Source organism: Enhydra lutris, unplaced genomic scaffold, assembly GCF_002288905.1.
Source record: "Enhydra lutris kenyoni isolate GAN:26980312 unplaced genomic scaffold, ASM228890v2 scaffoldscaffold28, whole genome shotgun sequence".
Classification (NCBI taxonomy): Eukaryota; Metazoa; Chordata; class Mammalia; order Carnivora; family Mustelidae; genus Enhydra; species Enhydra lutris.
This window is the reverse complement of record NW_019154112.1, coordinates 12,139,745-12,167,639: the sequence shown is the minus strand read 5'-3', so window position 1 is coordinate 12,167,639 and position 27,895 is coordinate 12,139,745. Positions and strand designations below refer to the sequence as shown.

The 27,895-nt window shown below is 37.3% G+C and overlaps 1 protein-coding gene across 1 annotated transcript in view; it reads left to right on the top strand.

Annotated features, from left to right (window-relative positions):
- Positions 1-27,895, top strand: part of LOC111152280 (adhesion G protein-coupled receptor B3) — a 724,443-nt gene that overhangs the window by 676,223 nt on the left and 20,325 nt on the right. Inside the window, exons 27-30 of the mRNA XM_022510749.1 lie at positions 6,517-6,612; positions 8,042-8,081; positions 12,588-13,231; positions 24,157-24,192. Coding sequence (XP_022366457.1) covers positions 6,517-6,612; positions 8,042-8,081; positions 12,588-13,231; positions 24,157-24,192 — 816 coding nt within the window. The remainder of the gene's footprint in view (positions 1-6,516; positions 6,613-8,041; positions 8,082-12,587; positions 13,232-24,156; positions 24,193-27,895) is intronic.

Sequence of the window (27,895 nt, the reverse complement as noted above, 5' to 3'; positions counted from 1 at the left end):
GTGCTTGAAATAAACATGAACAGCTTTCTCTTTCTTTCTTTCCCTCTTTCTCTCTTCCTCTCATTCCCCTCTGCCTCTTTTTTTTTTACCTTCCAATTTCCAATTTGGTCTTATTTCCATAAAGAATACAGCTAAACAAAATGATTTACAAGTACATGACTATGAATATATAAAACAGACGAGCATCCTTACCGATCTCATCTAAAACGAATGTTCTCCCCCAAATCATTAAAAAAAAAAAAAATGAAGACAATAGCAGTGAAATAACTAGAGAGCAGTTGGAAAAGAGGTCATACTGCATGTAATATAGTTCAGATTGAGAGTCGCATGAGTCTCCAAGCCTGACTATTTACAGGGAAATTAGGTATGACTCATCATTACGGAAGTGCTTATGGAAGCGCCAATCTGTGCACGCCCTTAATGAGGGAGGGCAGGAGTTTCAGTTGGCCTCTGGAGAGGAGGTAGTGCGTGATAGGAGACTTCAGAATGCAATGGGTCCTGAGCAGAAAAATTGAGCCAGAGGATTAAGGAAGTGAAAGTTTCATGTAAGGGAAGATGGAGAGAGATTATTAGGCATGAGGTTTCCATGGAATGGAGCCTGTGGTGAATATAGAATAGTCCTCTCTGAGGCCATCTGGGATACATGGAGGCATGAAGCAAGTGATGTGATCCTACATACTAGAGTGATTAAAAAAAAAAGTTTATAACTGCAACCCCAAGAGAAAGACAGTACTGACAACATTTGAGTGCATAGCATTGATTAAGTGATGTTTTTAGAGCTTGGCTGTTCAGTGGCCATGCTAAGAGGCCACTGTGTGTCATGTCATGAAGAAGTTCAATAGATTTCGTAGAGTTAGTGAGTGGTCCAGGGTGGGAGGCTCAGGGTGCCACTGATTCTAAGATTCTCAGTTGCTCAGAAGGATAAAGATTTAAGGGAAAAGGGAGTGGGTTGCTAAGAGCCTTTTCTTTGTCAGGCTAAATTGAAAGTTCAAGAAGAAATACATTTAAAGATCATTTTGTTTCTTGTGTTTGTTTTCTGGGAATGGGAGAATGGCTCATGGTACTGCAATGAAGCTGAATTTTATCAGAACAGAGAATGGAAAGCATGAAGAGTGCCTTTAAATAGGAACATGGATGTGACATACATGAGCAAGGATCGTATGCTTCTATTCCTATGTACTTACTCCCAGAAATCACCAGCCTCCCTTATTCCGTTTCTTTTTTTTTTTTTTTAAGATTTTATTTATTTATTTGACAGAGAGAGATCACAAGTAGGCAGAGAGGCAGGCAGAGAGAAAGAAAGGGAAGCAGGCTCCCTGCTGAGCAGAGAGCCCGATGTGGGACTTGATCCCAGGACCCTGAGATCATGACCTGAGCCAAAGGCAGAAGCTTTAACCCACTGAGCCACCCAGGCGCCCCCTTATTCCATTTCTTATAAATCCTACCTCTCCCTTCAGATTAGGCTTTCCTGACCTGAGCATAATCACAATTATATTATGAATATTTTCATCAGTCTTAATCTGCACCTGTGGTTCTCCAAACCCAGGCAGAGATCTAGGAGCTTTAACCAGAGCATGAAATCAGATGAGTAAAGTGGCATCAGTGAACAAATTGAGACACAGAGTGCATGGCAGAGATTGGCAGACTCAGGCATGTCTGCCAGGTGGCATCCAACCTGGGCTTGCTTTACTTAAAATTCTTCCGAGTATCTGGCCACAAGGATAGGCAAATCCCACTCCCCACTCCTCTGGGTTCCCTGGGATCCCACCTTGCAACATTGTTAAACTAGTGGCAGAAAGTTGAATGTGTCTGGAATAGAGGTTTAAAATAAATATAAGAATAGAGGTCAGAATTAAGTTTTCATTTTCTACCTTGAAATGGGTGGCATGAGACTAAAATTAAGTATCTTCTGTGAAGACCTTAGTGGGGGTGTCTGACATAGAACTTCCCTTCCTCCTTTTCTCATTTGCATGCTAAAGAAACGGTGCTCCATTTTTTCAGATCATATATGTGACATGTCCTCTAGGGGAGCTTACTGTTACCCCCAAAACTGGTACAAAACAAGGTAAAAAGCTGCAACAGTTTTGAGAGTGATAGATCCTTTAGGTGTTCAAAAATTCCAGTAGACGAAAGTCATTAGGACTGAAATTTAGGAGTAAAGTCCCTATTTTCCCTTCCATGTAAAGCAAAGGACAAACCATTTTTATTTCCTTTGCTATCAGAGAAGTCATGTAATGCTTTCATAATGTGAAGTCATTTGTGTTATTTATGTCAGTTGGCATAATATACATGAAATTGAGAATAATCTTCCTGGTTCACTTAATGATTAAATTATATGGAATTTAATATGATTAAAAAGAGCTGAGTCATTTATTTCATATGAATCAATAAAAACAATAGTAGACATTAGATCCAGGAAAAAAATAGAATGCATAAGAAACGCCCCCCCAACAAGCTAACAATCTCAAATAATTATAAGGATGAAACTTAATTTCTTTGCTTATCTTAAAATGATCCTCATGAATAGAAAATCAAGAACTGGAGGTAAAACTGCCTTCTTAAAAGATAAAGATTTGGGGTCTGAGCTGCTTGGTCGCTAAATCCAGAGCCCATTTCAAACAGTGCAGCTCTTGCTGTGAGATTTCTCTCAGTTGCAACGCTGCCAAGCATTGCTCGGTGCTCTTCCCCAGCAATCTCTAAATCTGGCACCAACTTTCACAGTGACACTCTGCCAGCTGCCTTCAGAGTGAGGACCAACAGAGAAGCTCTGGGCTTGCTGCTCCTGAGAGGATGCAGACCGCTGTTCTGTGGGGGGTGGGGGGACACGGAAGCGAGACACACCCTGGCAAACAACTTTGAATTCATGCCTCACCCAGGAAACCATCCACAATAAAAGGGTGTGTTGCTTTGCAGGAGTTTTTAGAGCAGCCCCCCGGTAGGACCTAGATGGGATAACTTTGGTGGTGCCGCTGATGAATACTTGCAGAAGACAGTCTTGATGCCTTATTCCTTTCCCCTCACCTTGTTTTTGACATTCTTTTTTGAATTTCACAACATGACATCAGATTTCCTTAAAGTGCCCCAGATATTCAGACACTGTTTACATACCTGTTCTTTGCTACTCCCCCAATACTTTTTAACCCTTGTCCGGCTGTCAGTTAAGGTTAAAGACCTACTGGAAGAGTATTGTAGAAAGAGGACATTTTGGAGGCTAGATTTTAATTGTGCCATCATATGTCAGACATTTAATTGTTCAAGACAAGTTTATTAAAAACTGTATTTACTGGGATGCCTGGGTGGCTCCGCCAGTTGGGTGTCTGCCTTTGGCTCACGTTATGATGATCCCAGAGTCCTAGGATAGAGTCCCCCATCGGGCTCCTTGCTCAACAGGGAGCCAGCTTCTCCCTCTGCTCTGCCTACCACTCCCCTAGCTTGTGCTCGCTCTGACACATAAACAAAAATCTTAAAAAAATAAAATAAAAATTGTATTTCCTGGTCTTGTGTAAGTTTTTAAAAAAATATTACAGGAGTTATATAAAAATTTTTTAATTAAATTGTTAACTAAAATAAGTGACTTGTTCCCCACAAACAGTAAATCAGGTGAATGAGTTTAAATGATAAATATGTGAATCTTCTAACAACTGTTTTTCTTCAATCTTAACCACAAGGCGAGAAACACCAAAACTATTATTGTCCTGCAGTGTAAATATGACAATTGGCACAGAAGATTTTAATATCAGGATGGGATAGTCAAATATAGATTCTGTCTTTGTTTTTTATGCTTTCTTCTTGTCTAGAATTAAGGTCCTTGCAGACTTGCTTTTTAAAAAATTCCAGTTGTTCTCCACTAGTACAATTCACATCGATTCACCAAAGATAGATAAGTCTTTTTGTTTACTTGATAGAAAATTCAATTAATTATCAAAATGTTTCCAAATAGCTACAGATAAATTTTCCAGGTACTGTTTATCCCGAAACCCTTTTTTCTGTGATGAGGAATATGCCTTATGAAATCTAGCCTAATCATTCCTCCCTGACTGTGTTGGACAAATATTTAAGGCTAATTCATCTAGATTGCCTGAATGCATTTTTAAGGTTTTGTAAAAATCAAACAGAGCATTCGGAATCAAGTAGAATTTCTCCTGCAAAGCTTTCTGCATTAGAAGTAACAGAAGCACTGAAAGTGTCAGAGAATCTAGCACTTAAATTATGGCATTTATGTGACTATTAAAGTGACTTTGAATTTACTGGAGAATTTTTATGCTTTTCTGTTTTATGTTTCTTCCGAATAGCATTGACTGATTCACAAAGCTGACATCATTCTCCAGGGTAGAAATGCCCTTAATCCATTGTCATATTTGGGAATTTAGTAATTTTGAAGTATTGATTTTGTGTGTGTATGCTATGAAAAAGAGATTTCTTTTATGTCTCCTTTAAGCGATACGGTAGTAGATTTTGAAGAGAAACTTAGCAGAAGTTGCTTTTCCATATTTCATTGTCAGACAAAAATATCTGACAGCTAGACTCTGAAGGTCTGAAAATAGAGTGGTTAGCGTGGACCAGTTAAATTAATGTTTGGTATTACCAAGTGCCACTTTCATATGTTATATATGCTAGTATTTAGAAAGAGATTTGAAAAAAATTTTTCATGTGACAAACTCCTGGAAGGCAGTATTTCTAACATATGGTTTAGCTACCTTTAAAAATTAGGTTTCTTATCAGTCACCTTGGGGCACAAACAGAAAATTAGCACATACCTATTTTTCTGAGGTTAGTTCTTTGGACTTTTTTCTTTCTTAGTGTTTTTCCCCCAATGCAAATTTCTGTGTAGCAAACAGTGATCATCTGACAAACACTAGACTCATTACCAATCTTTGATTATTAATGTGTCACTCATGACTTACAGCTATTACTTCTTAACCTAAAAAGGAGGATCCTGAAAGTATTTGCATCTAAAGAATCTAACTTTTCCCATGTCATGAGTCCTTCAAGTGAGAAGCTGGAAGGTTTAGTTCTAAATATTTATCTAGTTCTTCAGGAAAAGATGATGAGACTAGATTTCCCTGAACCTATACTTGTATTCATGTTTTTGAAGGAGGAAAGAAGAAATTATCTTGCCTATTAATAGCAGGCAACTCCTCACTCTTTTTTGCTAGTAAACCTCAGGTTTAGAAATATTAGAAGCCGAGGACAGAAAAGAGGTGAGAGAGTGTCGAGTCCATCCCCCACTCCCTAAATTTACAGCCGTATCTGGCCACATCACCAGAATTAGAACCTGAGGTGGAGAAAAAGAAGTAGACTCAGGTCTCCTTACTGTACTGGTTGGCCAGGGCTCTGTGGTAGTGACTAAACCCCACGTCACTTTCCAAATCTTGCAATGATAACTTAGGACATGGGTGAGAGGGGCTCGGTTTTCTTCTGGCCAATACATACACTGTATACATCTCACAGCAAAACAGTGACAGGATATTTTATGTCCACGCTTTTCAGAAGTAAAAGACCGTTCATTATGTGTTTACTTTGGTTGTCTGTGTGACGACGCTTTGGTAAAACAGGGGATATGCAACATCATGTCTGCTTTGTTTCTTAATCCAATAAAACAGATCATAATAAACTAGACGGAGAATATCAGTCTTGTGAAGTCAAAACAACAAAATAGGAAAATGACTATCATTGACTGGGATAAGAAGCTACTTGTGATAATGCCTATCAATAGCTTGTTAGGAGCCTAATGAGCCACAGGAAGTAGGAAGGACACGTTACTGCGACGGCATCATGTGATCAGAATAACTACCCATTGATTTATGTGTTTGCTATTCATTGATTCATGTTTACTCACTTAATAAAGGATTTAATGTTCTTCAAGTTTCCTTATGATATGTGTTTCTTTCCTCAGAATCCAATTGTGAATGCTTATGAAGGAAATTTGTCTTTGCAAAGTGGTCTTCTTTCTTTTATTTTTTTTAAGATGACCAGGAAAAGAGTCTTTCGTTAACTTTTTGTTTCGTTGTGTTTTGCTTTTACACCAGGGCACGTGGTACTTGAAGGAAGACGAGAAATAGTTGCCCCAATATGATCCTTTCTGTGAGACATAAAGGGAAAATCCCAAATCGGTTCCAGTCAAAAGATCATGGAGTAATCTCAATTCTGTGATGTTTAAAGCTATTACGAAGATTATGCCGTAGCAAATAGGAAATCCCCCTTGAAAGACATACACATTGTTTGTAACACTGAAAATAAATCTGCCTTCTGGCAAGAATTACTGATTTTTCAGCCAGACGCAGCCCTGGTGAGAACTGAGGAGTTCCCAGCACCTCCCCCTATAGATTATGGCAAGTGATGGATGTGGTTGGCATAAAGTCCAGGGATACTAGGATATGTATTAAGAAGTAAGCAAAATGGGTATTAGATATAAAACAATGATAGTTATCATTTCTCAGTTGATTGCCAATATAGACAATATCGGGTCATTACCAAGAGAGAAGAAAATTAATGGGTTTCTGCTCCCCCCTACAGGTTCAGGATGCATTTAGATGCCGATTGAGAAACTGTCAGGACCCGATCAATGCTGATTCTTCAAGTTCTTTCCCTAATGGGCATGCTCAAATAATGGTGAGCTTTCATTTTCCTTCTGACTGTTGATTAATTCATGATTTGTGATAGGAATAAACAAAATATTCTTAGTACTAAAATAGTATCCAAGTCCATTTCGAGTAACTTTGGCTTTAATTCATGAACATATTTTGAGCTATCAGATAAGTGTTCCATCCGGAATGCTCAGGAGTCCTGGTGTGTTGAGTGTGGGGTTTCTGTGCAACACCAGAGAGTATTTTCATCCCTGCACAGAATAAGGGATAACAGTTTGTCCACAGGAACATGTTTGTTTACAGACCAGAACACTATGGACCTACACTTCTGGTCATAAAGCAGTGGTTCTTAGCCTTGTCTATGCGTTAGAATCTACACTCCAGACCAGTGAAATCAGAATGTCTGGGGAACCCCAGGTATTGGCGGTTCCAATATGCAGCCTCAGATTAGAACCACTGCCCTAAGGCCGAAGGGTGTGGCCACAATTCCAATTAAAGGTCAGTCACTGTACAGGAGCTGGACTGCTGAGATTAAGGGGTCCCATAGGCAAAAGCACTTTGATGTCTTTTAGAAATGAGATAAGATGTAAACTATGACTCATTAAAAATAGGGCTTAAATAGAGACTTCTTTTATCATATATTCAATTTATTATGAGTGTTTTTGGATTACACAACATAAAATAGTCAAAAGGATATACTAATAACTAAGGCTTGGGAAGGAATTACCAATTCTGTATTAAAATAAATAGATAAATACTGAAATTTCTAATTTAAAATATTAAAATAAATTTTAAAAATTCTAAATGATATCTTCCAGTATATGACTAGAAGAATTTAATTAAGACAGGCTAATTTAATTTTGTCATTTAAAAAAATTAACTGATCTGTTTGGGGGTAATATAGGGATGAAAGTGAACTCTAGCAAGTTCTAGACCAGATTAGTATTGTTCAATTTTCAATTTTAATTCCTAAATCTCAAAGGCTTTTGTCAATTTGAATGAAAATGGATCATTAGAAGAGCCTAGTTTGACTATTAAAGGTTTGACAAAGCTATATTATATGATACTACATTGTAAATAATATACTCAAAGTGAGTACTTTATAAAAAACAAAGACATTTATTTAACTATGTTCATAATAATACACATTAATTTTTTTTGTGGTTTAAGAAATTATCTTGAAGCTCTATCCTTTTATAGACGTGTCAGTCTCCCGACTGAAGATGACAGTGGGTAGTGTATTGCTTTATTAAAATTGTATGCTTTAATTCAACATTTGGTCTCTAAGAAACAGGCTTGAAAACAATTTGATTATTCCTCAAGAAACTTCTTTTGCACAGAACAATAATCTAGTACTGCCTAGTCAGGTATCTGTAAACTTTAATCTAGTTAGTAAAAGTCACTCGAGGTCTTCATTAAAGGTTGATTCTATGCCTTATGATTTGTTGTTACAGACAGACTTTGAAAAGGATGTAGACATTGCTTGTCGATCAGGTAAGAATATTTGGATTTTGAAAATATCATGAGGGAAGTGAAATCACTTTTATGATTTTGATTTTAATGAAAATGCCACAGTTTACACATCACATATTCATGTGGATGAATAAATAGAATCTTTCAAAGGGAAAGCATTGTAACAGCAGAACGTGGTAGAGGGGGAGGGATGGGGGCTGAAGGGAGAATGAGGATTGACAGAAATGAAGAATGGCTCTTAGGAAGCACAGTGACAAAGGGAAAGCACGGACTTGGAGACATAAGACATCCATTCCACTGCTCCCTGGTTGTCAGGGGTAAGGCCAGTCAGTTTGGCCTCTGTGTACCTCACTTTCATCATCTGTGGACTATGGGTTGTTGCCAGGATGAAATACATTGTGTGTGTGTGTGTGTGTGTGTATCCTAGCTGTTGCCATTGCTACCTGCTTAGCAGAGCCCAGAAGAAACCGTGCAGTGCTCTCTGTTTTAGAGAGCTAGGGTCCCATGGATGGTGTCCCTTATGGTTATCCTCAGCCTGGGGCGAAATTTTCACCAGGAGTCAATGACTCAAGAGTTTCAAAGGAAATTACATGTTCCATTTTTTGGATAATTCCAGTTGTTGCAAATGTTTCTGTATATTGAGATATAATAATATAGCTTATTTTATATTGTATTCATTGACTTTAGTGCTGCCTTCTAAAATCAGAGTGGCTGTCTACTTTATCCAAATATCCAGATGTTTGGAAGCAAATCCCACTTAGTCCAGTCCAAGCCCTTTTTCTCCAGATTAAACCAACCATGGTTCCTCATTCATTGCTCATAGTATCCTCCCGGGCAGGCATGGTGCCCATGGAGCCTCCAGTCTGTCAGTAGATTTTAAATTATGGTGCCCAAATGTACACACTTATTCAGCATTTCTCACACTTGGCTCTTTACTTATATTAATGTTATCTACATTTGCATTTCATTTAATAACAACTGGTACTGTTACTACTGTCAACTTGTCAAGACTTCTTGTAGTTGTCAGGACTTTACCAGTAGAGGATGAGGTAAAAGTTCTGGGGTTTTTCCTTGAAGAAAAATCTGGCCTTGCATTTATCTCTGTTTGCTATTTTGCTAGTTTCAGGTTAGCATTCTATCCATTTGAAATTTTTTGGCCATTGAAAGGTTGATGAGAATACCTTCTAAATAATTTATCCAAACTGTCAATCAGGGAATTGGATGGGAAGAGAATGGGTGTAGAACCCTGCTGTGTTCAGTAGGGCACCTCCCACCATCCTTTAAGTATACTTTTCAGATTGACCTCATAACCATGAAACATCTTTGCAGGTTGTAAGATCATAGAGTTGTCATAATCACAAGAACATGAGAGACTAAGTTCATAGTCTCATTTCTGAATTCAGTGAAAATACTCTGTGTAGAGTATGGTCATAGCAGAGCAGTAGAATAACTATCATAACTTGGCAACCCACATTGGGTCTGGGGGTAGGAGATTAGGAATCACTCTTTCTTATTGAATATCTAACAAAATATTGCTAAGAAACAGCCTCATTATTGTTTGGTTTCCAAAGTCTGCCATTTCTGTTTTTGGACAACTGATAAAACATTTTCCCTTGCTCTGTCTGCTCTCAATAATTTCTCAAAGATCACTGGCTATGGTGCCAGGTTCAAATCTGCGTTCTAAGATGGATGTGATTTGTCTGGGTTCCAGAAGCCTGAGTTTCTTTAAAATAATTAGTTATTCATTTATTCCTACTTTCCAACATTTAGTTTAGCTTCCTTTCAGCCTTTTCTGGTATACTCTTTATAGTTGTCCTTGATAGAGAACCAGGAGAGGAACAAAGTAGTTTTATCCAGACCAACCTTGTTAGCATCACCTGGGAACCTGTTCGAAGTGTGCACTTTCAGGCCCTACCCCAGATCTACTGTGGGGTGGGGTACAGTTATCCGTGTTCTTGCCAGCTGTCCCGGTACTCTAATGCATGCTGATGTCGGAAAACCGCTGTACTGGAATGGACCATCCTCCCCAAGCTGTGGTCTCATCCGTCAGTATTCATCTTGCTCTCTTGTTAAGTTACCCTTTTTCCCCAGACTTCGTGGCATTCTGGGATTTAGTGTTCCTGAACCATTATTTTGTTGAAAAATATTCTTGTAATTTTCTTTTTTCTTTTTGTCTGTGCCCCTTTTAACTGAGCTCATCAGGAATTTGCCTCAAATTTTCCCTTAGAGGTTCCTGTTCAGTTCAGTTTTAAAGTTTCAATTCATGGACTCCAAGTAATCTTCCTCTAAATTTTGTTGAAATTCACTTTCCCAAAGGTTGGAATACATATCTGATTATGCAAAATACTGAGGTGCTTTTTGTTTTGCTGTGCTGTATGTATGTTTTGCCTTTTACAACTTAATTAATTTCTCGTAAAAGTCCCATCCCTTTAACATCATGTTTGTAATGTGTAGGTGGTATGCATTTGTTTAGTTTTCCATTTGAAATTTGGATATCCATTTTAAGCAAGTCTAAGAGGCAGAAATATCTCTCATATGGAGTAGACACTACTTCATAAGAACTGTCTTTCCTCAAATATTTAAGATACACAATTTTTCAGTAAAGATGGCTGTGTCATGTCATAAAAATATGGGAACTATAACTACAAATCATATTAATTGATACAAAGCTAAATGAATTTTGCACAAATACAGATTATAAAATCAATATTCTGTACAAAACTTTCCTTTATAGTTTCTAATACATTCATAAAAGTGTAAAGCTATATATGCCGACCAGTTCCCATAACTTGCCTTTAAATTGTACTGCTATAAATTTTGGATTAGTTTTTACATGCAGTTAAAGATTAAAAATATTCTTCCCTGAATTTGGAGATTTTTTTAAAGTATTTTATTTAAAGTGTCATTAAGTCTATTAATTTAACATACTTTGCTCCTTAATGTTTTTATGTAAATTTTTCCTGGCAACCACAGTTCATTACTGATCTGAGGTTGGGAAGTAACTTTTTTAAACTGAATTTTTCTACTTTTTTGTATAATAAATACAAAAACTTACAACCAAATGTGGATTAATAAAAATTTATATGTAGATATAGACTTAATGTGATTTTTAGTGTCTGAAATAAAGAGACCTAGTACAATAATTAAATACAGTATCTCTAAAGATAAAAGATATTCCATGAATGATGTGGTTTTTTTTGAATGATGCATGTTTTGAAATAATTTTGAAGGCTTCTCTTCTTTGTAGTCAGGAAAGACGTAATCTTCTGGTTTTTAACCTCTGCTTTAATGAATAATCATTATGGTGCTATTTGAAAATTGGATAAAAATGGGTAAGTTTCAATATATCTGCAACTTTTCATGAGGAAACAATGAACCAAATATTTTAGTCATCTCTGCCTAATGAGATTTTCAGTGACAATTGCTCTGCCTTGTAGGTAGAACAACATTAAGTGCACACATTGAGCCAACCTACAGTGCTCTTCTGTATGTTTTCAATACCAAAATTACCAAGAATATTTTTCAGAATTTCATTCTTTCCTACCTCAAAACTGACATCTGTTTACAACTAGGCATGCCTCAAGTCATTCTGCTGCTATTACCCATAGCATGTGACTTTCTTCTTAGATAGAGACAGGAGAAAAATGATAAAATACATTTTAATTAAAAATTCTGAATTCTTTCATTGGTTTGTTTTGGTTTGGTTTGGTTTATGTTTTCATTTCTTCCCCCTCTCTTACTACAAGTCATCCTGCATTTTCCATTTTTCTAAGTCATTATTTTGCAGGCTTAAAATTGAACTGAGTTTTCAGAGGCTCATATGGTTTTTTCCTGCTTAAAGTCAGTAGCAATTTTAACACCCTCCCCCCACCCCTAGCCCAAGGGCATTCAAGCATATGGATTGATATTGTGAAGAAATTCTTTTTTTTCTCCACATGGAACTGAAGATGATAAAAACTTTTGAACCCTGTATCTACCTTGACCATATGGACTTCATAGATAAATGCTCATTAATTTTCAACGTGCATAATTTTGGAGGAATTTCTAATGTAGTATGATGAAATTCTCATTGATTACCTCTTTCAAGAAGTATTTTAATGAATAGAACTTGTAGAATTCCTTAGGGGAAGAGCCTTTGAGAAAAAGTCAAATTTATGTGAATATATCCATGATTTCATAAATCTCTTTACAAAAGACTGGTGGAGAAACTTCTCTGGTGTCTGCCTTTCCCCTGAAAAGCTATGCAGAGTTGTTTAAGAATAGGGTATGGAGATTTTTGAAAGTCCATTAATCAACTTCCAGATGTGTTTAGCTGCAGACTGCTGGAGATCTATAAAAGCACATCAGAATCAATAAAGAGTGATTGAGTAATCTGGACCATCCACAAGCAATAGATATGTAATTTTTTAAATATTATTTTTTAATTTGATTAAAGATATTGTTTCATAGAGCGATGGCAGACTGCAGTAACGAAAAGCTAAAAACTCACTAATTCTCTCCTGTGAATTTTTGTTTCCTAATTTACAGTTCTTCATAAGGATATCGGTCCTTGCCGAGCAGCAACAATAACAGGAACACTCTCTAGGATTTCTCTCAACGATGATGAAGAAGAAAAGGGAACAAACCCTGAAGGGCTAAGCTATTCCACACTGCCTGGAAACGTCATTTCCAAAGTCATTATCCAGCAACCCACGGGTATGCACATGCCCATGAGTATGAATGAGCTGGGCAATCAGTGTTTGAAAAAAGAGAACAGTGAATTGCGAAGAACTGTGTACTTATGTACAGATGACAATTTGAGAGGAGCAGATATGGACATGGTCCATCCTCAAGAAAGAATGATGGAAAGTGACTATATCGTGATGCCCAGAAGTTCTGTAAATACTCAGCCATCAATGAAAGAGGAAAGCAAGATGAATATTGGCATGGAAACCTTGCCACATGAAAGGTTATTGCACTACAAAGTGAATCCCGAATTCAACATGAATCCCCCTGTAATGGACCAGTTCAATATGAACTTAGATCAACACCTTGCACCCCAGGAACACATGCAGAATTTGCCCTTTGAGCCTCGCACAGCTGTGAAGAATTTCATGGCCTCTGAGTTGGATGATAATGCAGGACTATCAAGAAGTGAAACTGGGTCAACGATATCAATGAGTTCATTAGAGGTAAGCAATGGAATAAGCCTTTCCTTGATACTTGAAAAATTTGATATTTGAGAAATTGATTCATATGACACTGGATTGAGGGAGAAGTGTCGTATTACCTTTTCCAGTTATGTACCATACAAAAATTTTTGGCATGTTGGGGTTAAGATTCTAGACATATTTTTTTTTCCCCAGTAGTACTCAGAATGCTCTTTCTCAAGATCATGTTTTGAAAGGGGAGCCCTCTATATTTAAAAGGATATGAATCAAAATTCTTTCATAATGGAAAACAAATAGAGCACTCATAAAGGAAAAAGTAGAAAATCTTCCTGATGTTTCTCAGGTACCAGAGATCCTTTTGGTGGTGAAAGTAGTTCATGGATGGCATTACAAACTTAAACCAAAATCTGGAATTTCTGTGTGAGGGCATCCATTAAAAATAAAAATGGAATGTTTCTGTGGAGTCTTCCATTACACTGATTATAAACTCTATTTTTATGTTAGATCGATATCTTTCAGAGTAAGTGTTTTGCTCTCCACTCTTGTAGAATGATGACCACTAAAATTTTTTATCTTAAATTGTGAGCTCTCAGGAGGGATGTACATTAATCAGATTAAGAATAGGACTCTGAGGTCCAACCACATGGCTTTTCTATAAAAGCAAATTCTCCTCAGCTTCTTTGCAACTCATAAAATGAAATACAGACTAATCAACTGTTATCAATATCATTCATCTTATATTACAATTAATCAAGTAAGACCTAAGGAACGTGTCTTTTTTTTTTGTTCATATGCACCATGTTACTGTTTTATCTGTGACTTTTTATCTCGTACCTTGAAATTTTGCTATAAACCTACTACTGATGTATTACATATTTTAGTATACAATGCAATACATGTACTCTTTTGCTTGTATTGCCAATTGTTTTTAAGATGATAGGTCATTTCATAAGATACCACTAAGAGAAAGACACTATAACTTGTCACTTACCCTTTTCATCAGAAATATGCTGATCATCATATGTTCTTGTGTTCAGAAGTGCAGAGAGATAATTGTCCCTCCCTTCTCCCCACAAAGCCATTCCTTCTGCTAGGTCAACAGGAAAAGAGATCCTGTGAGACTAGAGTAACTTGATGAGTGGTGCGATTTTGAGATTTTTTTTCGCAGCTGGATCAAGGAACATCTAGATGGGGAAAATGGAAAAGTGGATGGGACCTAGAATAAACTCCTAGATTCTAGATCAATCTTAAACAGACTAGGGTTTCTGAAAAGGATCATCCCTTACAACCAAAAGCATAGGGGCAGTGAGGCCAAGTTAACTGTAGAGGGGCAGGAGCTCCCGTGACCGTGGGACAAAAGTGGTCTGTCCTTCTGAATTAGCAGACTTGCTACTATTTCTCTTTTTCTAACTTGTGTATCCCAGAGACTAGCAGGTCACCTCCAGTACAATCACATGAGCACAAACTACCCAATATGTATGCAAAATCATAACATTTCAAAAGGATTTTCAGTGAGTGTGCATGTAATAATATAACATAAGTAATCATAATTCTGATGTACTACTTGAAAATCATAATGACCATATGAGTCCTTTCTATAAAGGGGCTCTTTAAAATGTGCTCAAGGGGTTAGAATGGAATTGCATTAAAATATCTTATTATAAAAATGCTTTACATCTAAAAGCCTAAAAACGTCTCTGGGTTTAATGTTGTACAGGTCATGTGTGCTTGAACAATAGACTAAATTTCCAAGTGTTGCTCTGTTCAGTTTGTAATTTTTCCAAATCTCCATATCCTTATTATTAAGTATAAGCATCATATGTAACTGTGATTCAGCCAAGAGATCTGCATTTAAATGACTTAGAGATCATAAGGCTTACATCTTATAAAGGAAGAAAATTCAGGATTCAAAATGAAAATTCACTTCCTCATTTTCATTCTTTGAAAGAGTTTAATAGTAATTGCTTATGGTGACCATTTTAGAAGACAGCTGAAAGAGAATATATAGATGTGGGAATGAATAATAAAAATTAGCATTTATATAGCATCTTTCATTAGCAATCCTCAAATCACCTTAAAAACATGAATTAATTAATCTTCACAGCACCTCTGTGCAATGGATAAGTTGTTATAATCCATGAAGTAAAGTCATTTATTCAAGGTTACAGAGCAAGTGCATAGCACATCTAGGAAAAGAATCTTTCTGTCCTGATCAATTTTGTGCTGTCTAAAAGTGACAGTAATGTGTCTGGACATTAGCAGGAGAGCAATTTAAAGTTTGTTTTAACCCTTGACAGACACGTGGTCTTACAGTGAATAAAGACATGACAGGAGTAAAGTTTAGGTATACACAGCTAGAAGATTTTGGAGATAGGACCTTGGCCCATGAAGATAAAGCTGGTCATGCAGCTTTCCTGATGAGCAGAGCGGTGCATTGTCAGGTTGAGTTATCAGCTCTGCTAGACTGTATCTGCAGGGCCAACCACTGAGGAAGATGATATCCTGACATTAGAGAAAGAACCAGAAGATGACTATCTCCGTAAAGAGGGGATCAACGGTAACCAGGAGGTGCCTGGAGTCTTTTAGAAGACAATGTGAAGATGCAAGTGGGTGAATATGTAGATGACATGAGGCCCAAACCATGGATCAGTTTGAGTTGTCTCCTGTTCCGAGTGAGAAGGACGATCACAGCCACGGGAACTCCCAGCCCGGGAAGCTGCAGCAGCAGAGGACCGCCAGGTGCCTTAGGGTCCTTTCAAGAATATTATAAAAATGATGTTCATGTGATTTCAGGAAGTTTCCTCCAGAGGAATGGGTATTCACAAACTGCCATGGTGGGAAGAGGGGTTGGGGGAAGAAGGAGGAGAAGATGAAAGCCACCAGTTGTAGCACAGAATGTGGTATGTGTAAGGAGAAGAGAAGGCAGGGAGAAACACAATTTAAGGGGAAGAAAATGAAAGCCAGAGTGGGTGAGTGTGTAGAAGTGTTTATTCAAATAAGCGGGAGGCAACAAAAAAGGACGGAGGCCCCCCAACCCTGAAGGCAGTGCCAGCTGAAAAGGCTCTAGCCTCCAGGGGAGTTTGTTTAACTCCCAATTCCGGAGTATAAAAAAGTTTGATGAATGCATGAAGTTTCTTGGTGTAAAAGTTTATCCAGATTGTCTCCCTGCCTCATAGTACCTTCTTTTTTCTTATAATGTGTTATCTTCCATCTTCCAAACTGTATCCATTCTCAGAATGGGCTTGATGAGCAATTCTGAGAATTTTAGTTTCTGAAAGATTTAGTTCCCACAACTATGGGATAATTGCAATTTTAATATGATAGAAATCCTCACCTTGGCTCCAGCCCTCGATGTCCTCTAAGCAGTTTAAGGTCAAGAAGAATAAAACTGTCAGGGCTGTCTGGGTGGCTCAGTCAGTTAAGGGTCTGAATCTTGATTTTGGCCCAGGTCACGATCTTGGGGTCATGAGATCGAACCTCACATTGGGCTCCGTGCTCAGCAGAGTGTCTGCTTGGGATTCCCTCTCCCTCTCCTTCTGCCCCCTCTAAAATAAACAAATGTGTTTAAAACAATTAAAAAAAAAAGCAAAATGAAACTGTCTCCAGCACTCAAGTCATTCACCTTCAATTAATGAAAAGAATGTGTTGATATTCGGTGTTTATATAAAGCAAGTAACCACTACGTGCTATGGAGCACGTGGGGAAAAGATTAAGGTATCATATAGTTCTTAAGCCATTTTGAGGCCTATGAAACATAGTCTAAATTTTGGATTGTGGTTCTATTTATTTTTTTAAAGATTCTAGATAATGTCATTGTAAGATTGGCCAGAATTTACTTTGAATCTTTGGAATAGTAGTATTTATTCCACAGCCTGTAGCTGTTAGATTTAAATAATAAAGACTTCCTTACTTAGAAATCTTCTCAGTTTGTATGTATGTCCTGGGCCTGTTTGGCACACGGTCCATTCTGCACCCTTTTCACCAGTGTCACTGAGGGTCCGTGCAGGTTCCGGGGCTTCTGGCTGAGAGAGATTGGAGGTGGGCAGAAGAGAGAATCCCAGAATATTTCTCCCTTTCTCATCCATTCTGCTTTGGACACCATCTTGTGCTTTAGATACAGTTTCTTAACGTTTCTGGCTTTGGCCAGGGGCCTCAGCCCCTGAGCCTAGTTGACAGTGCCATCTCCTTTTGTCCAGCCTGGAGGCATACTCACTTTGGCTAACCTCTGGGTTACCTCGTGATCCTGTATGTGTAGCTTCTCAGCTCCACTATCACTAGAATTCTTATGAAACACTTTGCTCAGATGTAAATACATGAGTGGTTCCTCTTATTCTCCTGACAAATTGTGTCTTAATTTTTCTTATTCCTGAGGAAACCCTTAATGAGTAATCAGAGTTAGATTACAACACGATTTTATCAAGACCAGAAAGTTCTGCTACTCCAGGTTTTCTGACCATTTCGGTATAAACTTAACAATATATCTGCAAACGTTGTCAGTTAAGTCTCCCTCAATTTATAAATGGGTAGAAAGGAATGCCATTCTAGGCTCCCTTTTTATACTCCAGTTTTCTGGACATGAATTACAGAGCTCTCACCATAATGGGTTTTAAAGGTAAAACACGTTAGCTATAATGTCACATTACAGTTGCCTCCCATAAAGCTCTTGTGAGGATCAAATTAGATAATGATGTGCAAACCCTTTGAAACTTGTAAGAAGCATTTCAGATGTAAGGTTGTGTTATTATTTCATTACCATTATATCTCGAATTTCTGTGAAGAAGCTTGAATGCTATATTAAATCAATATTTACGGCTTTAGACAAAATATTACGGCCTCACTTGGGAGCCGGGAGACTGTCACTAACAGATACCATTATAAAACTGACCTTTGAACAGAAGATACTTTTTCTTTTTTTACATTTTTTTTTCTCACAAAGCTGTGCTGAAAGGAAGGCTTGCCCTTCTTTACTGTGTGTGTGTGTGTGTGGTTTTTTTTAAAGATTTTATTTACTTATTTGACAGAGAGAGACAGAGAGAGAGGGAACACAAGCTGGGGAAGCGGGAGAGGGAGTAACAGGCTTCCTGGGGAGCAGGGACCTGATGTGGGGCTCAATCCCAGGACTCTGGAATCATGACCCAAGCGGAAGGTTAACGACTGAGCCACCCAGATGCTCCCTTCTTAACTGTTTTGTTTTTGCTCCTAGGTTAGGGAATTTTGTCTTTTATGAAGGCATGCAAACAAAATTAGGTGAAATAAAAGTCATTTTTCAAAATTAATTATCCTCAGGTTTTATTTTAACAGATATTTTGAATGGATTTGGTATCAAAGATTTCTCCTTGAGTATGTTCATGGCTCACTCCATAATAAAACTTTTAATAGCAGTCATATTGCCATTTATTAATCACTGCAATTTATTACTTGCAGTGAATTTCTAGTGTTTAATTTGTTTCTAGTGTTTAATTTCTAGTCCAGTTTAATTTGAAGTGACACAAACAATGAATTATTCCCTCTGAGAAACTATTCATTATTCTAGAGGATTTAGATATGGAGAGATGCCTCAGTGCCTATACTTGCTAAGTATTCCTCTGTGTGGCCTCATACTCTTGTGCTTTTTTACTCTTAAATCATCCTGAACTTTTTCCCTTCCATTAGTGATAAGCCTGCATTCCCCTCAATTGTCTTTTAATTGGCTGTCAATCCATTCATAATGGTTTTCTTTGTGTATTTAGTCTGCCTGCTTACCCATATTCTCCCAAAGAATGAGAAAAACAGCAACAAAACGAAAGAAATGAGTCACATTTTGGACTTGTTTAGCTGCCATCATGTACCTCCTCCAATTATTCATCAATAATTTTGTGAATTATTGGGCCAGGCCCTTTGGTAGATGCTAGGGATATAAATGTGATCAAGAGATGTGGATCGTATCCCTGTGGTGGATAAACCGTATGGAAGAGAGAAATAATTAACTGGTAACAAATGAACAATCTGTAAGAGTGTACTAGGCTGGGTCAGGACCATGGAATGTGAGGGAGAGACTTGATAAGGGGGTTGACGACTCCCAAAGTGCTGTATGGAGTGAAGTTAAGAAGGAATATGGCTTATGAGGCTCTGTCTGGAGGTTGAGGGGATGTTTTAGGCAAAAGAAACTGTAATACAGAGATAGGAAGGAGTTTGGAATACTTTTCACAGGATTCGAAGTCCTGTGTAACAGCGGGTGAGCTCCTTAAGATGTCATTGGCATAGGAAGAAAAAAAGCCAGATTTGGGAGAGCCTTGTAAAACAATTGAAGCAAACAAGGACTGTTAAGTGAAAGATGGGCATGATTTCTCCATCTATCCATCCATCCATCCATCCATCCATCTATCCATGGTTTGGAGGGAAAGATTAGGATTCAGTGGTATTAGGAGAGGAGATAGAGCAGAAAGCTGGTGGACAGTTAGAGAGCTACTGAAGTTATCCAGACAGGACAGGAGAATGCATTTGACCACAGACATGATAGTGAAGATGGAGAAGAGTGGACGGATCAAGAGAGATTTCAGAGGTGGAACAGACACCACTTGCTGGTGAATTTGATATGTAGCGTGAGAGATGGGGAAAATGAAAGGTGACTCCTAAGCCTCTAACTGGACCAACTAGATATCTGATACTTTCTGGATGGGAAAGACATGAAGAAGAAAAGAGTGGAACTTAAAAGTGGTATTTACCACCATGGGATGAATGCTATCATCTAGGAGAGAAGATGAGAAAAAAAGAGAATTCAGGAACTCAACACTTAGAAGATAGTGAGATAAGGGAGAGCCAGCAAAGCACACTTGAGAATGAGCTACAGCAAATAGGAAGAGGAAAAGGAAAAGCTAAGATCATGTGTTTTATTGGGAAAGTGATTAAATTTCAAAAGCTTCTGAGAGTCCAGCAAGCTAAGGACAGAAAGTTGACCTTGGAAATTGACCAGATGGAGCTCATCAGAGACTTTAACAAGAAGAATTTGAATGAAATGTTAAGGATAGAATACAAATTACAATGAGTTCTAAGTGGAAAATTAGGAAAAGGAAACCACATAGAAGACCTGAAGAGATTTTTGTATCCCCTACTATGACAAAAAAGATTCTTTGTATTAAGTTATTTGAGAAGTTGAGGAAACAGAGACAGAGGGAATCTGTGTCTTCATAAAGTATTTTAACACCACCCTGGCTTATTTTAAATTTATATGCAGCAGTCCTTCAGTTGTCAACTTTATCAGAAAAATTGTTATGACTTGATCACTTTTATTAATAGATTTTCATTTTTTTAATTTTTATTTTTTTTAACTTTTTTTTTTAAGATTTTATTTTATTTATTTGACAGAGATCACAAGTAGGCAGAGAGGCAGGCAGAGAGAGAGGGAGAAGCAGGCTCCCCGCTGAGCAGAGAGCCTGATGCGGGGCTCGATCCCAGGACCCCGAGATCATGACCTGAGCTGAAGGCAGAGGCTTGACCCACTGAGCCACCCAGGCGCCCCTAGATTTTCATTTTTAAAATGTATAACCACTTTTTCTAACCACTTTTGTACCTTACAATAACTTCCAAGCGAACTCAGAGGGACATTTGAATAAACATGTCAGTCAGTCACAGTTGCCATGAACTTGAGTACTTTTTGAAAGACTTTCCAACTTATTGCGTGTATACCAAGGATTACAGAACTGAACATTCTGGTTCTTGTGACAACATGGTTTCCCAGTGCCAGATATCCTCTTTAAGATAAACTAGATTTTGCAATGGGAGGCACATCATGGAGGTGGAGGTCAGCTATTATGTGTTATTGTATGATTGCTTATAAAGTATCCCATGTTCGAATGGTTTTTATGTTATTGTAGTTGACACAATTCTTTTATATTGCCATTAGATTTTCTCTCAAGAAGTAACATGTTGAATGCTTTTTTTTTTCTCTTTTAAATATAATTGACAAGTAAAAGTTAATCTGCTTGAACTTACTTTATGGCTAGAAAACATCTCAGTCCCACTGCTGTCAGCCTTGGATTGACTGGTTCCTCCATTGTTACTCTTGCTGAGTTCTAGTAACAATCAACAAATTATCACAGGCATCTTCGCTACAAAATATTACCTCTTTTACCCCTGAGCAAGTAGTGAGAGACAGTGGATAAAACCCAGGGTTTAGAGTCAGAAGACCTGAGTGTGAATCCCAGCTCATTTGCTTACTACCCAGTTTTTAAGTGGACAAGTCATTTTAACTACACTGGTCCTCAGTGTCCCTAATTCATAGAATAGATATTAAAAAATGATACTTTCCTGACCATCCCACAGGGCAGGTAGCAAATGTGAAAGCACTTTATAAACTATGAAAGGTTGGTACACTTGGTCAGTATTGTGGGGATATGAATAATAGGACACAAATTTTAACCTCCCAGGGCTCTGAAAATCTGCCACATTTTTCCCATTCTCTAATTTTTAAGTCTTCACTGCTTATTCCCACCACCACCATCTTTAAGCTGTTTTGATTGAAATCTGTGTGCTTCATTTGTTTATTTCTTGTTCTAATCCTTCAAGGCTGCTGGTTATGATATACCTTTATGTTATAATTTAATTTTCACAAAATTAGATAGAAAACAGAGAAATGGGGGTTGCCTGGGTGACTCGTGGGTTAAAGCCTCTGCCTTTGGCTCAGATCATGATCCCAGGGTCCTGAGATTGAGCCCCGCATCAGGCTCTCTGCTCGGCGGGGAGCCTGCTTCCCTTCCTCTCCCTCTGCCTGCCTCTCTGCCTACTTGTGATTTCTGTCTGTCAAATAAATAAATAAAATCTTTTTTTAAAAAAGAGAGAGAAATGTATTTATAAAAATATATCCATTTTCTTTTTCATATTTTATATCAACATAGGTGCATAGGTGACATCAGCTGTCAGAAGCAGAATCTCTTTCCAGTGTTCTTCTAGGTTCCCATCTCTTGTTCTTGTTCCTAAAATATGGGGCCTGTGGTAACATGTGTCTATCAGCATTTCCAGTTCTTAGGCTACACAGCTTTGCATTCAGAAACAGAGCAAGGTACAGTTGTTATGACCGTTGGCAACAGAGAACCCCTCAGTGCGTGCAGCAGAAGGGCCTCTTACTTGCTGGCTAGCGGACCCTTTTCCATAGGATCTCACCATTTAATTTTCAAGTGGAACGCAGAGCTCATGATTAATGTTCTATAATAACGGCTTAAAACTGTTCCCATGTTTGCATTTTGCTGTATTAAGGAAAGAATTTTGCTTAATGTATAGTTACAAAAACGTCCTGCTGAGTCACAGTGCCAAGAAGGCAAAGCATTCAAGAGCAGAATGGAAACACTGGCATTCAGTCTAGCATACAGCAGCAAAGTGTGATGTGCTACATTGGAGCCTGCTTTTTTTTTTTTTTTTTTTCTATACAACACTGTTAGTGAACAGTAGTGGCAGGAGATGGCAAAGGAGGCCTGGGTTAAACACTCTCCTACACACTTTTCTCCTTCTGGGATGTCACCACAGCTAGGCTACAGTGATGCTGGAGACAAGAACCTAAGTGACATCAGTGTGCCATTTGCATTTAATAAAGCCATCTCCTTCCTAGTGCTCTCCATCATCATACTTGAAACCTGGGTTCTATAATCCAACTCCACCAAAATCAAATAATTTCAAAACTTTTAGGCTTTTTTTTTTTTTTTTTAACAAAATCTTTCTTTTAGTATATCCCCTTCTGTCTAGTAAAGCATGCTTGGGGGAGTTGGTTGCATAGGGACGCTCTGGTTCTACAGTGATGTTGTAACTCTAGCTGCAAAAATGTAGACAGGTTTTTCAATAAACTATGTTAGTGCCTGTCTCTCTCTGCTATTTAGCAGTTACAAGAATCAACTATCATGGGTAGGATTCCCTGATAGGTTTTTGAAATTAAGGTAAGTATTGGGATAGAAGAGAAAGAAAAATTTTAAAAAGTTTGTCTAAAGGTTTACATGATATTCAACTACCTAAATATTACTTGTTTTTAATATTTATTTTTTGTTTCACTCCCACTTCCTCCCAAAAAATCCAAATTAAAAAAAAAACAAACAAAAACAAGCCTCATATTGGAAACTTGCTTTTGTTCTCTAAAAATTTGGAAGATCTTTTCTACATTTACCAGATATCTCCTTCAATATCAAATCCCTCTGAGCATATGCTAAGTGTACCTTTCCTACACTAATATTCAGAGTCACTTTAATTTCATTTAAGTAATATTTCCTGATTTTATCAAGTTTATTGCCTATTTTATTAATATATGTTGATCTATAACTAGAATTAGGAGCTGCTTAACAGAGTCAGAGGCATAGAGGAACACTGAGATATTGACATCTACATTTATGTTTCTCTAGGGTTGGACAATCATCATTATTTTTTTATTAAATTAGAATACTTCTGTTTCTAAGAACTAGCAGTTAGGACTTTCCTATCATGGAGAATTGTCAAATACCAAAAAATCTGTGGTTGAGACATACAGAACTTTAGGACTCAGAGGGCCAGAGAGATTTTGGTAGCCTAGAGATAGGCTGCTAGAAGTCTTGAGATGACTAGATGATTTTTTTGTACATAGCTTTTAATCCTTTGTGTCTCTAAAGTAAAAAACATAGCTTTCCTATAACAGATGTAAAGTCTCCTTCAAGATTGAATGTTTTGTGTGAATTTATATTAAAAAATTCCTACTGAAAAATTAAAGTTAAGAGGTCAAGATGAGAAGTACTCTGTATTTTTATATTCTTCCATTTTAAAGGAAGTTCAAAATAAGAATGAAATCATTTGGATGAAAGAGATGAAATCATAAAAATTTCAACATACTCTTCTGTGAAGGAAAACTTGTAATACAAAGATGTGCAGGACATTTTATTGAAAATAATTTTCATTTTATTTGAATGACTAAACATAACTTTATATTGGTTTTTCTTCTTTTTAAAAAAATCTTACAGAGAAGAAAATCACGATATTCAGACCTTGACTTTGAGGTAAGTTTCTATGGATTTTTAAAATAATTGTAATTGCTTGAATTTGAGATTGACATATAATTACTTAAACATATTACTCTGCAGTATGTAGGAGCTCTACTTTTTAAAAAATTAAATGAGAAGTCAAACATTTTTTATTAGAGTTCATACTGTAAAACTACTTGTAGAAAAGCATTTTAACTTCTAATTGACTTAGATGTATGCTAAACTGAGATATTCCAAACAAGGAATCCATTTTATAAATACTAAGACAAATGGGCAATTTGTGGTAAGGACTGAATTTGATCAATCCAGTTTGTTGTGAGGTAAGAATGTTGTTTTGTTCATTTCTCACATTTACAGCGATTATATTGGTTTTACTTCAGTAACTACCTGAAAAGAGAGCCTCTGAGAATGCTTTGGCTGGTTAGCTAGACTTTTTCTGGAATTGCCTTGTGTACTGATTCCTATTATTTAGGTTCTCTGTGATACATTCCAGATTCTTTTTTCCAATAGCAAGTGTTGGTTCAGTGTGCTCCTGTGTTTTTAAATGCCTTTTCACAGATATAAACAAGATGAAGATGTTCATTTTCCAATTTGCATTGAATTTATATTGATGTTGTAATATCGATGCTAGAAATTACTGAATTCATACCATTTGAGCAGCTTATGCTAAGCACAAAATTAATGATGTTTGAGTGTCACATAAAAGGCACTTATGCATCTTGATAATTGGATATGATTCACAGCCCGCCGACATAATTGGATATAATACATTATAAATGTCTCTAGCATATTTGTACTGTTTTGATGCTTACATAGAACTTGAAAATTTTAGTTGATATTCCTAAAATTATGGAAAGCTTTTAGTATATGGAAGCTCCTAAATCAATCATTTTGTGTATGTAGATGAATGTTGTAGCTCAGCAATATACATCAGGTATCAAAAGTGAGACTTAACTTTTTATTTACTGCATTGGTGAACACACTTTGATTTTATCCTAAGGAGAATTGGCCTTTTTTAGTAAAGCTTCAGAGTACAAGAAACAAAGTAACAATAAAGTAACCTCCATGATTATGTGGCAAAATTTCCTACTGATGCATCTCAGTTGTAGCAACCTGGCATGGGATAAAAACTTCATTCTATTCTAAGTTTTAGGGTACAAAGAAAAAACATTCGGCAATCTTTTTTTTTTGTTTTCACTTTTTACTGCCTTGTAAGGGACAAATAATTTGTTTCTATTCTTTTGATTACCCAAAAATAGAGGATCATTGTGTATTTACTTTTATGTCCTAAAAGCAGTAAGTTGTGTTACTACAAAGAAAAGGAGGTGGTAATTAATCCATGAGGTATCAGGGACAAAATATAGTAAAAGCCTAGATCTAAAATTAGGTCTCAATGCAACCAACCAAAGGTATGTAATCATAAGCTCTGAAAAGAAATCTAATCATATTGGGTCACTTGGAGCATTAGAAAAACTATTCCTTTTTCATGTGTTCTTTATAGAGACTGGTAGCAGATTCCTTAATCAGATGCTTTTCCCCCACTGCTTAGTATCCCAATATATAACCGTGGTGTTATCAAAATATTGACTGGTAATGGAAAGATGTTGCAACACAACAAGCCTGGGTAGTTAGCTCTTTAATGACTCTAGTTATCTCATGATTGCTAGAAGTACAGAGTTGGGAGCAGGGGGACACTTTGAGATATTACATTTTCTTTACAAACTTTTTAGTACCACTCCCCTGAGTCTGTGCGCAGCTGTAGGTATGTGGCAGATATCTTACAGATGGTGCTCAGAAAAATTACTGCCAGCTTTAAATGATAAATTTTAATATGATATATTTGTACTTTGTGGATGGTCCTTGGAGAAGAGTCAGAGTTGCCTCCCTCTCCTTTAAATCAGGCTGGATAAATTTCGTTTATATCAAACTACTTGCTAGTCCCCCAATTCCCATCCCATAAGCTTTACCACACAGTAGCCAATGTAGGCATTTTACCACTGACAAGCAGATTTGTTTCCTAGGCTCCTGAAGATATCTTCCCTTTGGGCCAAAACACTCCCCAAAGTCTATACACAATAACAATATTCTCTCGACTCGTACATCCATAAAACATTGGCCAGCAAATGTTATACCTGGGGAAAAGTCCTTTTATGTTGCCAATCTCCAAGAAAATACTGCATTTTTAGGAATAAATAGAGCAAAGTGTTGACTAGTCAAAATGATGTAACATCAGTTCTTACTTTTGGGAGAGTATACAGAAAATACTATAGTGATATCCCTCTATTCCTCTTCTATCTCCTTACTGGATTTGCATTCTCAGCTCCAAGCAGAGATCTAGTATTTAGTGTCAACCTCAAAAATGGAACAAATTAGAAACAAAGGTTATCATGCAGCAAATGAGTTAATTTGGGAATTGCAATTCAGGACATGCAAGCCTGGAAAAGAAAAGGGGAAGTTGGGAGGTACTGTTTTAAACATTCCTTGAAAGCATTGCCCATCAAGAGTCAGGTTTTCTGTATTTAGTGATTTTGTCTGTTGGTGCCGGGAAGGACCTTTCCTGGTTGTCATGTCCCACTGTGCAAGGAAAGAGCATGGTTATTGGAAACCATTTAAGGCCACATTTGAGTAACAAGGGATAGAAAGGAGAACTCTCAGGCATTTCCCACTTAAAGACTATATCTTAAAGAGGGTGTAAGCATTAGAGATCATCTTGAAAGGTTGAGACAGCATCTCCCTATTGGATAGGTTATTTCTGCAGATGTTTGACAGACAACAGGCACAGAATTTTTAAATGATTATACAACACAAGAGAGGCAGAATAATAAATCTAGTTTATGGGGGCACCTGGGTGGCTCAGTTGGCTAAGCATCCCACTCTTGTTTTTGTCTCGGCTCAGGTCATGATCCCCGGTTTATGAGAACGAGCCCCACATCAGGCTCCATGCTCATTGTGGGGTCTGCTTGTTCCTCTCCCTCCTCCTGCCTTTGTTCTCTCTCATTCACTCGCGCTCTCTCTCTCTCTCAAATAAATCTAGTTTGTATATATGGTCCTACATGAGAAGCCCAAACCTGAAACTAATGAGCTATAAATAGATGAGATATCAGGAATCAGTTAGGTTTTTTTTCTCTTAGCCCGAAAAAAGACAAAACAATAAAAAATGTTTTAAATTCCAGAGTTTATCCCCCTTAGCCACAGCCTGGGAGATACAAGTGATGGTTTTATTTTTCTAGGCCAATGCCAAGGTAAAGTAAAGAAGGAGGGAAAGACCTTTATGTTTAAAGTATGAAGTCTTGATGTGGTGTCTTGAGTGGAAGTAGTCTGCCTTGATGTCTGCTACTTCTTTTCCATTGATCGAAAAATCTCCAGGGTTTGTACAAGACAGGATGTCAGGTGCAGCCATCTTTAGCTGTGGGATGTATGTCCAAAATTCAAACCCCTGAAGTCTGGCTGTCATTTGGGTAATGAGGAGGAGCTGGTATAGTTCCTCTCAAAGAGGTTCAGGGACAGTCTTTGTTCCAAATCAAAAGCATGGGAAAAAACTGGAAATATTAGTTTGGAGAGTGGTAGACAGATATTTGAGAAAAACAGAAGAATTCAGGATCTAGTACAGTTGAATACAGGATTAGAATCTAATATAGAGAGAGGTTCAAACATAATTTTTCTCTCTATACTTACCCTGATATTTATCAAAGATAATCACAGTAAAACTAATTTGTGT